Source organism: Mytilus galloprovincialis, chromosome 7 (genome assembly GCF_965363235.1).
Source record: "Mytilus galloprovincialis chromosome 7, xbMytGall1.hap1.1, whole genome shotgun sequence".
Taxonomy (NCBI): domain Eukaryota; kingdom Metazoa; phylum Mollusca; class Bivalvia; order Mytilida; family Mytilidae; genus Mytilus; species Mytilus galloprovincialis.
This window is the reverse complement of record NC_134844.1, coordinates 27,010,172-27,026,617: the sequence shown is the minus strand read 5'-3', so window position 1 is coordinate 27,026,617 and position 16,446 is coordinate 27,010,172. Positions and strand designations below refer to the sequence as shown.

The window sequence follows — 16,446 nt, the reverse complement described above, 5'->3', positions numbered from 1 at the left end:
ATAACAGATACTAGTGATGGAAATTGAGATGACAGAAATCTATGAATTTAATTATTTTAATTCACAATGCTCAAAATTTGATCGTTTGAAAATTTATTTTTCAGAAATGAAAAAAAAAGGTCTTGGGTCAGGGGGTTTTAACTAGGGTCGGTCGGACGGTCGGGTTAATGGAACCACACATATATTTTTATTTGGCCTTAGAGAAGCCAAAAAAATGGAGGTCGATTAGATATGCAGAAATTGGCCGTCGATATACCTTATCGCTAATCACGGCTGACCCAGCCGCTTGAACTTTTGACGCATACAACAATCACTTTTCCATTGTGGCGACAGATATTTTGCTTTATGACGTCAAAATTTTACGGGAACCTGTGTGATATACAGTAATGGCGGACAAATAGCGATAAGGTGTATTTGGAAGGATATTTTATTGTGACGTCAAATTTGGATGTAGATTTGAGAAACGGATGTTGATCTGAGTCTTACATATATATATATATATAAATATATATAAATGAATTCGTGATCGATATAAAGGGATTTCATGGAACAATATTGCATTGTAAAACATTGAATCCCAGGCATGCCATGTTTTACACATAAAATGATTTATTGCTGACATGATAAAAGTCCTTAAGCGGGCTCCTGGGTATAAATCAAATTTTTTTTTCTAATATAGAATTTCGCTATATTTTTTTATAAATGAACTTTATCAATGTTTATCATTTACTTAAAAGAAAAATGAAATAAAAAAATGGGGTCACCGTTCATTTAAGCTCACAATCAGCCTCCGGAAGAAGCATACATTTTTGTTAATGTCCTTTTTTTCTGTAGAACTAATAGGAGAAATAGAGGTAATATTGAAATAAAAAAAATAACCTAATTACAGAAATCGCTTAAATTTTACAATTATTTAGTTTATGTACAGCTTATGTGAAAACAATAATAAAAAATATAGGTCACCGATGAGTTAAAAAAGATATTTCAAATTTAATGCCAAAAAATGGCATTTTTGCACCAAAGGGAGATAATTTGGAGCTTTTTCAATGATATAAACATTTTAAAAGTCATCTGGGGCCAAACAGAATCGATTTTTTGGGTTGATTTTTTTACCATATCATAAAGTAATAACTAATAGTGTAATAAATAAAATTTGTAATGAAAAAATAAAGGTTCATTTTTTGGCTGAAATTTTTGTACCCATGAGCCACCTTTTAACTAAATGATATAAATGCTCACAAGTTCTATGAAATGGGTTTGGGAAGCTTTTAATAAATTTATCTATATATAATTCCATATTACAAATCCTTGATATTACCATGGAAGTATTATATTGACAGGAACTCAAACAAGCAGACTTCAAACGTTCATAGTGCGATGCCGCAAAATCGTTAAGTATCTGTTGATTAACTCGACATGTCTTATGGATGCATCGGTTCCGATCAAATTTTTGGAACCGCATGAATGATCGTAATTACGGAACATACCGAAATAACCGGATGTGTACTTAATTGTCAAGGAAATGACATTTACCGACCATGTGAATGACAAATATGTCAGTTTTTACGGGTTTTGCTGTTTAAAAACAAATAAAAAGAAAAGAAACGAAATCCCCGCGACTGTTTTCACCAAATAAAAAAACAAAAACAAAAAAAGCTGAAAAGTAAAAATACTCACAAGCCATAAACATTTCAGTTTAAGTTGCAATCAATTTTAAATTAGTAAGATTTTTATTCATGAGAGAGCCGTTGGCTAAACACGCGTAACTGTTATATACATGTTAGGCTTGAAAATCATAAAATTCTCATGTAAAGTAAACGGAAAAGTTTTTATCAGTAATTATTATCGCGTTTTACTGCTAACTTTGACAAATATTTTAATGAAGTGTTTAATGAAAGAATTTCCAACAAAACTTTAATCCAAAAGTTGGTCAAGGGGGGGGGGGGGGGACGGGGTTAAAGAGCTTTGATCCGAAAAAAATATCAAATATTTTGATTTATTGTTTACTGAAAGTTCAATGGGAAATATTTCATGCAATTAAACAAGAAACAGAAACATAAATTGCTAGAGCATACGGTGTAAGATGTCACAGTTCAGAACTGTTAAGCTTTTAAACACATAAATAAATTCTAATTTGGTTTCCATGATAAAAAAAAATTAAACTGCATAGGGCCCATCATGGTGATCGTCAGGGGTGTGGAAATACTTGTTGTGAGAACTTGTCCCTGGGCAAGTAAAACTCAAAATTTTACTTGTCCGGAAAAAAATTTACTTGCCCTGATGATCCCAATAAATATTGAAGTATTTCTTGTTAGCTAATACATGATTCTTACTTAGCACTAATGTGCATAATAAACAAATGAAATCCATTTGTTTTAAATCTGTAAAAAATTAGGACAGTAGGAAATGGGTTAACATCAATGGAACAGAAACCTAACAGCAAACCAACCAATGAAATGACATAGTAAAGGACAATTTTGCAGCAGTTTTGGAATAAAAATTGTAGCCAGTAGGTACATAATATACTAAATTTGAGGACAGTGATTGAAGAAATGTAAACTAAATAATAGAAAAAATATTGATTTTGTGGTGTTTCTCTCAACAGACACACTTGTTTTTTCTTGATTATTTATTATTGTCTTGATGTGCTTTAAAGCGTCCCTTCTATTTACCAGTTTGACAACACATAATGTTGACTTTTCATCTATAAATAAGACAAAAACTTAATTTATTTTCCGAATTTCCATAGATAGCCAGGGGCAATCTGATATCCTCGATGTCTGAAATTCTCGCTTCCGTTTTTTTTTTTTTTCTTTTTAAATACTCTGTGTCCTCCGTTTGCATTTAAGGTTTTCTACTCGACTCATGATTCTTTTTGTCTTGCTTGCCCAGCTTTTTATTAAGTATTTGCCAATCTGAATCTCGATACAAAATTTAAAGAAATGACACTTCCGGTAAATGATGGATAAAACTTAATCGACGATCCAGGGTCAATGGACAAAGCCAATGCAATGTTACGCGACTCTTCGCATACTTAATCTTATTTATTTTGGTTATCGATCTATTTCCGGTATCATGTAATATTTATCGTCATGAACATTGATGTTTTTACTTGCTGAACATTGGTTTCTTTTACATAAATTAAACATTCCGACTGGAAATGTGCTAATGTTACCCCTGTATTTAAGAAGGACTCTCCAAGTGACTATAGAAACTATAGACCGATATCATTGATAAGCGTTATCGGAAAAGTCATGGAAAGATGTGTTTTTAAGCATATTCATAATTATCTAATAGCTAACCAGATAATCACACCCAACCAATCAGGATTCACCCTAGGGGACTCAGCCATTAATCAATTGCTGAATATTACAAATGAGTTTGGGAAGGCATTAGATGACGGGAAAGAAATTAGAGTAATTTTTTGTGATATAAGTAAGGCATTTGACAGAGTTTGGCATAAGGGGTTGTTACGGAAATTAGAAGCTATTGGCATTAAAGGTTCTGTTTTGGCATGGGTAAAAAATTATCTATCTGATAGAAAGCAAAGGGTTGTAATTAATAGTGTATCATCCGAGTGGGGCAATATAATGGCTGGGGTACCCCAGGGGTCGATCCTGGGTCCTCTTTTATTTTTGATATTTATCAACGATATCATATCTGATATACAGTCTACTATTAAGTTGTTTGCTGATGATACAAGTTTATATTTGATAGTAGATGACCCCCGAGAATCAGCAAACAACTTGAATAGTGATCTCGCAAAAATCCATAGATGGTCTTCAGATTGGCTAGTGACCTTTAACCCTCAGAAAACAAAGACCATGACAATTTCACGGAAACTTCACAAACCTGATCATCCAAAACTTAACATGGACAACGTAACTGTAACTGAGGTATCAACCCATAAACACCTTGGATTACATATTTCAAACGATGGCACTTGGCATAAACATATTGATGTAATAACCGAAAAGGCATACAAACGACTGAATGTTCTACGAAAATTTAAATTTATCCTTGACAGACGGACACTCGAGACAATATACCTAACATATATAAGACCATTATTAGAATATGCTGATGTCATCTGGGACAACAACACACATCTTTTGATTGATAAGATTGAAAAAGTGCAAACAGAGGCTGCCAGGATCGTAACTGGGGGTACTAGGTTGGTGTCCCTAGAGAGATTATATCTCGAAACGGGTTGGGAAAAGCTTAAAGATCGAAGGGAGTCCCACAGGTTAATTTATTTTTACAAGATGAAAAATAATATTACTCCGGAATATTTATCAACCTTAGTTCCAGAGTCCCATGCAACCATACATAGTCATAATACGAGAAACTCGTCCCTAATCCCCCCTGTTCGAACAAGAACAGCCCTGTATTCAAATTATTTTTTACCGGCAACTGTACGTTCATGGAATCTCCTCCCTGAGAATGCTAAGACCAGTACTTCGGTGGGAGCATTCAGAAATTGTGTCCAGTCTCGGGCGATTAAACCTCCAAATTATTTTTACATTGGTAAGCGATTGGGTCAAATTTATTACTCAAGACTTCGTATGCAATGCAGTTCTCTAAATCATCATCTGTTTGTTAAAAATATAGTGGATTCGCCACTTTGTTTATGTGGTGCTATAGAAACGACAGCGCACTACTTGTTGCACTGCCCCCGTTTTCACATTATGCGTGAACAGCATTTTTATAATATCAATATAATACATTTTTTGTCGGAAGAAATCTTGCTACACGGTTCAACGGACTTCAGCTACTAACAAAACATTGAAATATTCTTGGCAGTTCAAACATTTATACTCAGTAGTAAAAGATTTGTCATATGATAGCACACATCTTGTTCAACAAGTAATACTTATATCTTAAATAATTGTGTCCGTTCAGAAACATACACTTTATTATTGAATTTCCGATGTATATTTTTTTCTTCTTTCTTGTGTGTCACAACCTTATTATATGTTTTTTTTTCTTTCCATCTAGTGTAACATTGTTAGTTTATAACATTTTACTCCTTGAGTATTACAATATGAAATGTTCTTATTAGGAAACGGATTAATATAAGCTAAGAGCTTGCTTCTGGATCCTATTAATTATTTCACATGTATTATTATGTAAATGCCTATGTATGTACCTGAATATAATTAATGAAATATGTTTACACTAAATTAAACATCTTTATATGTTTTGAATTTCATGTTTTTGTTAAATTTGAACTTTGTCTTGTATATTTTTTTACTTGTCCACGGGCAACCAAGACAAAAATAATAACTTGTCCGGTTGTTCAAATGTACGAGTCGGGCGAGTCGGGCATAGTATTTCCACACCCCTGATCGTTCTTTAAATGCATCCAGAAATATTAAAAGCCATCCGTAAAAATAAATCTGTCAGACGTCAGATCGAGTAATCTCGGACTAGGTTGAATGTTTAAGGTGTTTACAACTTTGGAATTATCATAAAAGGTGTAACAATTCATCTGCATGTCTCGTAACCTGATATTGCTATGTAGAGGTCATCACATATGCGTGTAATTATTAACCTCTTTTAGTCTTTAAAACATATTTGATAAATAAGTTCATAACATTTTACTATAGAGAAAACCATAAATATTTGTGTAACACTCGATAAAATTTTACAATCTTTAAACTAAAATTTGAGTTATCTGGCACACTACAAGCGCATCACATTATTTTCTATTAACACTCTACTTCAGAATCATGTAATTTTCATAATCGGATATTTCCCGATTTCCAAGTTCCAATGATTAAAACATACTCAACAAAACTAAAAATAAGCTTGCCCTTTTTCCGAAAGTTGTTAATTTTCTTATGTCATTCTGTTAAATATGGACCGATTTTTTCGATCTTTTCAGCATTGTTCTTCATTTATTGAACGGAAACAGGTGCTGTTTTTCATGTGGCAATTCACAAATAACCACGGGAGTTTCCGTGTTTATTTACATTGGTAGGTAGATAAGACAATCGATATCAAATCACGTGAGAAGACCAGCTTCAGTTAAAAGAACAGGCGAAGGCGGCATCACAGATACCCCACAAAGGAGTTATCACGTACTTGACAAACTGAGTCAGAACCAAGGATCCGGAAATTTTTTCACCTAATTTCGGTCATTTTGGGATAACTAAAAAAAGTTGGTGCCCTTTTTCAAACAATTTAGATTGTGTGTATGCTCATACAGTCAAACTCGTAGCATTAACGAACTTGTTTTTAACTGTTGCATCGCATTTACTTCAGAAATTTCCCTACCATTTCCCTTAAAATCGATCTTGAGCAATAAAAGGAAGGCAACAGTTTAAAAATAAAATGATTTTAATGACTCAAAACGATAAATTTCTCAAACTTCGCTTACGTTTCTTTCGATTTTGAAGCCAAAATTATAACCGGATGTTTTACGACAATAGTTAAACGACCAATTCCGGACTCATTTCCGGGATTAGTTTTGTTTATCAAATTCACAGGAAATCGTCGGCTTTTTAACTGTTTTACCTTTATAGTGTTTGAATATTAATTATAATAGTTGGACTTGTTTAATTTAGCATGAAATCATTTTTAATTTACGATTTAGTGTCTAATTTGCGGAATAGAATTTCAAGCATGCGTATTAGTAAACAAAGCACGTGTGTTTGTAGTGAAACAATGTTTTGTTCTATGTAAATTAATTTAATTTTAATTTAATTTTAAATCAGAATTGACAATTGTCTAAGCTGAGAAAAGTAATAAAATAATGCAGACAGTTGTTATGAACTTTTAATTTCTTTAAAATATTAGTTCTGAGCTCGTGATCAATAAAAAAATTAATTAAAAACACAGGTAAAGAGATTAGCGATCATTAGGCAATATTTCCCAGAGGCATTACTATAGTTATTAGGAGGGCCCTCAGGATTATTAAACACTTTACTTGAGTGGCAGTTTTATTACAGGAAAAGGATAACAAACAAAAAATAAGTTCAAAATGGCGATTTAGACCATGTTAGAAACTCGATCTCAACGAAATGACATTGAATGACCGAAATTATTTCTGTAAAAAAATAAAATTTGTCCTAAATCCCAATTACTCATTTAGGACAAAATACTTTCAGTTTAGGTCAAGACTGGCATATATGACCGTTTCCGGACCCTTGGTCAGAACCTTTTATTTTCTTAAAGAAATCAGTGGGATGGGAATGTGCTAATTTTTTGTTGGAGTTCCTGTCAATATAATACTTCCATGATATTACATACAATTTTGTCTATAAGAACCTGAGATAAGAACTAGTACACATTTTTGTTTAGGGGCCAACAGAAGCCTGCCCATGTGTGTGGGATTTCTTCGCTGTGTAGGTGGCCTAATAGGCGCTTTTGTTTTCTCTTTTGTCTGGTTATTGTGTCTCTGTAACACATTCCCTGTTTCCATTCTCATCCTTATGTGTTTTCATTTGCATTAAAATTTAAGCAACCTTAATAAATCATACAGGAATATTTGTCTAATATATTAGACAGACAAAGTTGGCCTGTTTCTAATGATAAAAATAATTAATCTGTGTCATTCAAATTACTTATAAAGAAAGGGTTTTAAACACTTTTTAAATCTTCCCGCTGCTGCTGACCATTTTGTTTTTCCTTGTACGAAACTACTCATATTTTTTTTATATTACTTATTTAATCAATTAATTGTCCAGTAATTAATCATTGTTACGAAATAAGTTTAATTAAACCAGGTAAACATGATCAAACATTTATTAATTCTTCCTAGCTTTGTCTAAACAAGTGCCGACCTGCGCCAAACCATAGTTACGACCAAGCGGAAGTTGGTCAATATAAACAGCTTGTTTGTAACAGTTTGGTTGTTTTTATGAAAACATCCTTTGAAAATGGCACACACAGTTATTTCAGCCAAATATCCTCCACATATTGACCCAACAAGAACACCATTAGCTTATGGAGACAGAGCAGTTCCCAGACTGGTAAATAACTTAACTTTAGACTTGTTTAAATAATAATGCTCATCAGCACAGTGACATGTAATTATATATACATTGTACAGTTGTACATGTGTATAATGTATATGAAAATATATAATGCAACTGTGCTATTTGTGCAGTCAAATTGCATTGACCTTATATTCATATGCGATATACAGTCACTGACCATATATATCGCCTTGTTTATTAGGTAGACAGTGCGTTTCTGTAGAGTTTTGAATCCGGGTCCGTTCGCCCTGATTCATGTACATGTTCGCCCTAGTACCTGTTCGCCCTGATACCTGTTCGCCCATGGTCCATTCGCCCTGATTATTATTTTTTTTTAATTGTTGTCTAGTCACATTATTTTAAGTATTTGAATAAAATATGTTAAAGTTTGTTGAAAAAATTGACAGAATATTTATATTGCCGCAATCAATTTATCATTTTCCCTTTGATTTGCAGAGTAGAATACTGGAATACAATGTATTTATCTTTATTGATATTTGCAGAGACATACAATACAAAGTATTATATGTCTCTGATATTTGTTAACAAAATAATTGTAATCAGTCAATCACGAAAGTATGCAGTATAAACATGATAAATAAATGAACTTGTAAATCCGTTTCATAATTTGTTTTTATTATTAATCCATCAAAAGACAAGTTTAACAATAATCAGTTATCCGAATTATTTTGTAATTGAACATTTATTAATGATCATAAATAAGCCATAAACTTTTAAATATTTCAATCAGGTTTCTATAAATTTCAAGAATATACATGATATATATATACCATAGAAAAATCTGAATAAGTTTATTCAACTTCAATGCCCTGAATATTAATATTTTTATAGTAGGGCGAACGGACTCTGGGCGAACGAACTCAGTGCGAACGGACCTAGGGCGAACATGTTATTAGGGCGAACTGTCCCGATACCTAGAGTTTTATATATATGACTGCAATTAAATATGCAGTTTTTGGGAAATTTTAAAAAATGATAGTTTTTACCCTAAATAATTTGTACAAATGTAACAAAATAAGACAATGTATTGTTTTTCTATATATACAATAACTGATAAATAGATACATAATGTATACATCATGTACATAACTACAATGAAGAGTAAAGACCTATTGCTTACTAATTACAGTAACAAGTCTGTTCTACATTAATTGCTATTTGTCCGTCATAACTGAACATCTCAAAGGTTCCCGTAAAATTCTGACATCATAATACAAAATATCTGATGCGACAATGGAAAAGTAATTGTTGTTTGACGTCAATAGTTCAAGCAGCGCAGATTCTCATGTCCATCTACTTGTGTCAACCGGCAGAGATTTCCAAATAGCAATTAGGTGTATTTATAATCCATGGCAAAGAAATTAACACATGTCTTGTACATTTCTATTGTTAACAACTGTACTTGTGAGCTTAAATGACAATGGATGTCTATAATGATATGGCTTAATGTACTGTCTGCAAGATAAAATAATAGATATACATGTACAACATGTTTAATACAAATTATTCAAGCCAAGACACTACTAAAGCCTACTCCTTACATGTAGTTATGTTATGGAGTAGACTTTCTGACTGTGTCTGTTCCTTTTTATCATTGGTTTGGTCCATAACATAGATATAAGAAGTATTAGATCTTTTATCTTTATTTTATTTTAAAAAAAAAAGATATACATATATGGTTGCCATATAATCCTTTTGGTGACTTTTTTTTAGTAAACATGGTAAAAAATATTTTTAAAACAGGAAGAACGTTATTTGGTACAGGCTATTAATTTTGTAAAATGTACTGTCATATTAAAATATTGACATTTTTTTTACTTTCAGAACAGAGAATTAAATGATTCCACATTACTTGTCAGACAGAGGGCTGTTATGTCATTATGTGACTACCTACATGACCCTGAACATATAGCAGAAGCTCTGGCCATCGGTATGTTAGAATTATGTACATTGTACCTGTATTGTAAATTCATAGATAAAGTGTATTTATATGGAAACAAGTTTTGAAAGAAAGTATAAACATTAAATGCCACAATTAAAAAAGTTACCAAAAGCATCTTATGAAAGTATAATTTGCCGAAGAGGTTAATTTACAGTGTGGTAAAACAAAAAAACACAATTTGTGTGATTTACAAATGGTTGTCAAAAGTATTTAATAAATCATTAACACATATTTCCAATATAACCTATAAGTTATAACCTTTAACACAAGTAAAATATATGTTTATAAAACTGCAATAATGTTCATTCAGCCCTACCTAGAATATATATAAGAATAACAAGTTTCAAACCAGAAGCAAATTGTTTCTTTTTTTTTAATTTACCAAAAAATACAGCACTTATTGCGATGAAATGATATTGATTTAAAAGCTATTTTTACTTGCCTGTCTGCTAAATAATGATTGATCAATTGAAGATTTTTCTCTATACAGGCACTGCTGAGAGTTTGAAGAAACTGTTATCAGACACAGATCTTACAGTTCGACAAAAAGCTACAGAATGTTTGTTTGTAATTGGAGGTGTGTTTAGTGAAGTCATAGTAAATAATATTACATTTGCATAAAAAAAAAAAAAAAAAACACATGAGACATGTACCTTAAAATTTAAAGAAGACTTTTTATGCACATCAGTACTAATACATAAATTGATAAAAAATGATCTTAAACATTGAAAAAAAATGTTATGACATTAATATAAAAGCGAAATTGTTATTACAACATGTAGTAGAGAGCTTGCAATACAGTATTTTTATTATGCCCCACCTACGATAGTAGAGGGGCATTATGTTTTCTGGTCTGTGCGTCCGTTTTTCCATCTGTTCATCCATTCATCTAGCTGTCCCACTTCAGGTTAAAGTTTTTGGTCAATGTAGTTTTGATGAAGTTGAATTCCGAACAACTTAAAACTTAGTACACATGTTCCCTATGATATGATAATTCTAATTTTAATGCCAAAATGAGAGTTTTTATCCCAATTTCATGGTCCACTGAACATAGAAAATAATTGTGGGAGTAGGGCATTCGTGTACGATGGACACATTCTTGTTCAACAATATTTTCATTTGCTAAAGTAAATTAAATGAGTTTTACACATTTAAAGCTGTCAAAAAACAAGAAGCCCTTCAATGTACAATAAATGTGTGCAGGTTCAACATTTTTTCAAGCCTAAAAAGTGCAAAAAGAATCAATTCTTATAGTTTAATTTTTATGTTACATGTACAACCATATGCATGATATTAGGAGCCTTTGATTAATTTTATCTATCCATCATGGAAAGCATGTGTTGTCATCAATGTTAAATTTATACAGGCATAAAATTTTACTTTTGGAATGCCCCAGTCAATTGATAAAAAGGGGAATCTTATTAAACTTTTATTAAATTGTATTATATTGATGTTAAGTTACAGTTATGTCAAAACTTTGTAGAGATAAGATCCATTTTTATATTAATTGTGACTGATTTTTCAGACGAAATTGGTTTCCATTTTATAACTTTAGTTAGTCTCAACCAAATATGATGAAACTTGTACACAAGGCCTATTACCACACAACTCAGACAAAGTTTGAATATGGGTAGGATCCCTTTGTTCTTGAGGTTTCCCCCTCTATAACATTATATGCAGACTAGGGCATCATCTGTGTCCCAAAAGAGTACATTCTCCATTTAATTATCACATGAAATTTGCCTTAGAAATAAACAGCTATGCCTAAATTCAGTAGATTAATATTTTGTTTTTTTGTTGCTATAGGACATGCAATTGGAAGAGACTCCTTTCTAGCACAAGGAATTGTAGAACCAGTATCTAAATTGTTTGATGATAAGGAAGATGTAGCTAGAAGAAACGCACACCAAGCAATAGAAATGATCTCCGAAACACCCTTAGGTAAATAAAAAATACACTCCACATTTATATGAAAAGGTTCCAGCACCTTTTTTTTATGTTTTACATAAATAGTTTAAATTTTTCAGTTTATCTTATGAATTTATTATGTCAATAAGTAAATCATCATAACACTAAAATTGAAATCAATAGTGATTTTTTTTTTAAAAAGGAAACATGATATACCCAGTAATAGATATGAATCCAAAATGAAAGTTTGTTTAATTATTAGCAGATTTAATTTGTTTGCAGTTAGTCTTCTAAATGAAGAATTTAAACAAATAGAAAATAACACTGAAAATTAAGGCTGCACAATAACCCATAGTTGTTAACTTCTATCATTTGTTTTACAAAAGTCTATAATTATTTTCCAAGAATATGCATAAATTGACAAGTTGAAACAAAACTTGAGTTCACTGAAAATAATTTGATACAATGAACAAACTCAGAAACAGTTAAATTTGTTTGTAATCTTTAATACTGTAGGTTAACACAATATTTTGTTTACTTTCAGGTGCACAAGGAATAGTAAATGCCAAATTAGTACCAACATTAGTTAAAAAGTTATCTTTAGAAACAGAAGAAATAAAAGTAAGTATTTTAAAAGTAAAATAATGGTACATATGTTTACGGTACCACACCAACACTTTTATTCAAATATTTATTCTGGCTAGATAACTTTAATCTTTGAGGGACTTGGACATTGTTATCTGTTAATTTCATGTATGTTCAGATAATGAATTCATGTTTCTTTAAATGTTCTGCTGAACATACTGAACATTTGAACGTTTGTGTATTTAGTTGAATAAGAACAATTAAAATGTATGCTTGTTCTTAAAATCCAATTTTAATTATGTTATTGGGTAATATCAAAAGGACAATTATCAAAGAGTGCATTATTACAAAATAATTAATACCTGTAAATATAAATTTCTGTGTAGACCCTGGCTAAAATGACAATAGATATAACAAATATTTGTTTCTACAAATTCATAATTGACAGAATTATGTCTCTTAGTTCATGATGCATACTTTATTTTGAGTAACTTATTTTAAGGATTATTTTACCAATGTATTTGAAAAACCAATATTCTTTTTAAAAAATCACTATCATTTCACAGAGAAATTATCTTTATTTTCAGATATTAATATTAGATACCCTACATTTTTGCATGGCAGTTGACACAGAACAAGCATTAAAAGCTGGAGCTATGGAAATGTTCACCAAACTTTTAGAACACAAGTCACCTGTAATAAGGGCCAAAGCTTCCAGAGATATCATGAATTTAAGGTAAGGTCACCATGGTTGCATTTATTATTTAGTTTATTTGATGAAGTAAATACATGTACCTTGTTGAGCTTATACAAAGTATTAAATCAGGGAAAAGAGGTAAAACTATTTTTTGAAAGCAAAGAAAATGTTCAAAATCATAAAATCTGATAAAAGGCAGAATCTTACAAAATATTGAAGGGAAGATAATCCTTGGTCCTATCTGCCAACAAAAACCTGACATGACATAACTTGAAATACGTTATTGATATTAAGGGTAACAATTATAAGTGAATATTGAGAATAGTAAACAGGCCCGTAGCCAGGAATTACCAAAGGGGGGTTCGTTGGACTTATGAACTCGACTTTAACAGTCACAATTTGAACAAAACGTTGACTTTAACAGTGCTTATTTGATTTTAAGGGGGGTTCGTCCGAACCCCCTGAACCCCCCCTGGCTACGGGTATGGTAAACATAACTTTAAAATAACAAATCTAATGTGTAAATACATTTTCTACCAGTATACACCAATTTAACTATATATAATATATAGGTCCTTAATTTAATTTAATTTTTAATCTTTTTTAAATTTTTTAGTAAATTCTAGTCCTGTGATGCTATATGTGGCCAGTTGTACTGGTAATACAGACTATTTAACTAATTTATTTATTTGCTTACAGTGTGCCTTTAGATGGTAAAAATAAGGCAGTTGAAGTAAAATCAGTTCCAGAATTAGTCAAACTTCTCAAGGATAAAGATGCTGATGTCAGAGCTAATGCTGCAGGAGCACTTATGATGTAAGTTAGACAATGGTAACTTTTCATAGATCTGTAGAGGATATAAAAATATGAAAACAGGGTATGATATCAATGAGACAACTGTCCACCCAAGTTCAAATGATGTTAATGTTAAAAGTCATTGGTCACATTAAGGCCTTCAACAATCAGAAAATCTCATACCATTTTAGTCAGGTATAATAGTTCACAGACATGAAAAATATGATAGATTTGTGGTTTTTGTAAGATACATTATCTTGTTTTCAAATCCTCAACTTCCAACTTTGAGTCTTTGTTATTTAAACATTTTTCTCTACTAATTATCATACACTGTTATTTAAACATTTGTCTCTACTAATTATCATACACCATCTTCAAAAGAAGATTCAATTTTATTACATGTTTTTTTTTTCAGGATAACAATTACAACAAAAGGAAAATACACAGCAATAAATGAAGGAAAAGCAATTCAACCATTGGTGGATCTGGTAGATGATGAGAAAAGTGAAGTTCGACTAAATGCATTAAAGGTAGAGTTATCTCCCATTTATTTGGATTTTATTTCAACTTTTGAAAAAAATATTCTGAATCATGCATTCATTGTTTGGCATATGGGTTCCTTTTTTTTTCTTCTAAAAATCTTAATAGATTAAGGTCAACAATGATCATAAATTATAATGGAGATTGTTGTGCTATAGACAAAAGAAACAAGAATATTTAAGTTTCTTCTCTTTTGTTTATTAAGTTTGGAAAACTTCTTGGAATTTGAGAAATGTTTTATTATGGTGATTTTGGAATGAAAATTGCAACATATTCTGAGAATCTGATTGATAAAGCAATATGTGTGCGGGCCAATTAGTTTCATGTAGTTAGTTTTATTTTCCTAGAGGAGTGCACTCGTTTCTAATAAATTCAATGTCAAGATTATTGTATTTTATCATTGAAAGGTTTTGTTGAGGATACTTTTAACTTACTTTTTTGTTTTCTACTTTTAGGCTTTGACATGTTTATCAGAAGCACCAGAAGGAAGAAAAGTATTATTAGATCATGTGGAAAAGGTATTTATATTTTAATTTTTAATTTTACAACAATCATTAGTTTTTCACACACTATTTTCCTTCTTTTTTTTTATCACTTTTAAAATATAAAAAATATGATTAAATTACTTTCACTTTAAAGACTTTATTTACTCTTTCTTCAGTGTTCAAATTTCGAATTATATCTTTATTTCAACTGTTTGACAGACTAAATGAACTTCTAAACAAAGTGCTAATCTATCAGTTAATGGTGCTCCCGGGTAAAAATCTATGTTTTTTCAAATATAGGATTTCTCTATAGTTTTCTATAAATGAACTTTATCATTTACTTGATAGAAAACAAAAATAAAATAATGGGGTCACCAGTCATTTAAGCTCGCAATCTGCCTTCCAATGTAGCATGCATTTTTGTTTAGGAACTTTTTTTCTGGATAGTAAATTGGAGAAATAGACGTAATATCGAAATAAAAAAAGAACTTTTAAATTACAGAAATCGCTTAAATTATACAATTGTTAGGTTAAGTACAGCTTATTTGAAAACAAATTAATAAAATTATAGGTCACCAATGAATTAAAAAAGATTTTCAATATGAGTGCCATAAAAAGGGAATTTTTGCACCAAAGGGAGATAATTTATAGCTTTTTCAATGCTATAAACATTTTAAAAGTCATTTGGGGCCAAAACGAATTGATTTTTTGGTTGACTTTTGTAGCATATAATAAAGTAACAACTAGTAGTGTAATAGATAATATTTGTAATGAAACTTTTGTACCTTCAAGCCTCCTTAAAAGGTAATTCTTAATTTTAAGTTGGATACTTTACTAAACTTTAAAATTATTATATTACAGATAAAAAACAGAACGACAGATTCCATTCCTGCTGTGGTAAAAGCTGCCAATATTGCTGTCAAAGTGATCACATGGAAACCTTGAGATGGTTTTCTTCTAGGGGAGAAAATTGCACTGACATTGTTGAATTTCTTCAGGAAAAAAACAATATTCTTATAGAAACCAATTTCTGTAAACAGACTTATGAGAAACTTTGGGAACTGATGAATTGTAAGCTATGAATAAAAGGAATATGATTGTTGTTAATGTAAGAACTGTAAGAAAGTAATCTTTTATTTCTAAGATAAACTATTTTGATTTGAATGTAAAGAACTTTTTATATAGACCAATAATATATATTTGTTCAAAGATTTATATAAGAATGTTAATGTTTTTGTTTTTGTTATATATTTAGTAAATTCATTGTACAATTCCTGCCAATTTTATCATATTTTGTATTGAGACACTTTTAATGGAATCCTTATTTTTTACAGTGCTATCTTAAATTTTATGCCAACTGTTTAGAGTTATGATTATTTTACAAAAATATGATTGTTCTATAAATAATTTCACTGAAATTTCTTAAAGAATCAGTCATGTTCCATACCAGGAAAATAGTATGTTTATGTCAATTTTGTTATTCATTGTCAT

General features: G+C 30.8%; 2 protein-coding genes across 4 annotated transcripts in view; one reads left to right on the top strand and one right to left on the bottom strand.

Moving 5' to 3' along the window:
• Positions 1-7,639, bottom strand: part of LOC143082658 (uncharacterized) — a 32,860-nt gene extending 25,221 nt beyond the window's left edge. For 2 of the 3 annotated variants that reach the window (XM_076258459.1, XM_076258461.1), the window contains exon 1: positions 7,569-7,639. The gene's annotated coding sequence lies outside the window, so the exon portion shown is untranslated. The remainder of the gene's footprint in view (positions 1-7,568) is intronic. The other variant, XM_076258460.1, reaches the window with a different exon arrangement.
• Positions 7,640-7,793: 154 nt separating this feature from the next.
• LOC143082657 (radial spoke head 14 homolog) lies at positions 7,794-16,227 on the top strand. The gene is made up of 10 exons (XM_076258458.1): positions 7,794-7,976; positions 9,828-9,933; positions 10,436-10,522; positions 11,752-11,886; positions 12,398-12,474; positions 13,026-13,174; positions 13,835-13,951; positions 14,346-14,460; positions 14,926-14,988; positions 15,817-16,227. The coding sequence occupies exons 1-10, from the start codon at positions 7,884-7,886 to the stop codon at positions 15,898-15,900; spliced, it is 1,026 nt and encodes a 341-aa protein (XP_076114573.1). The 5' UTR covers positions 7,794-7,883; the 3' UTR covers positions 15,901-16,227.
• Positions 16,228-16,446: the final 219 nt, after the last annotated feature.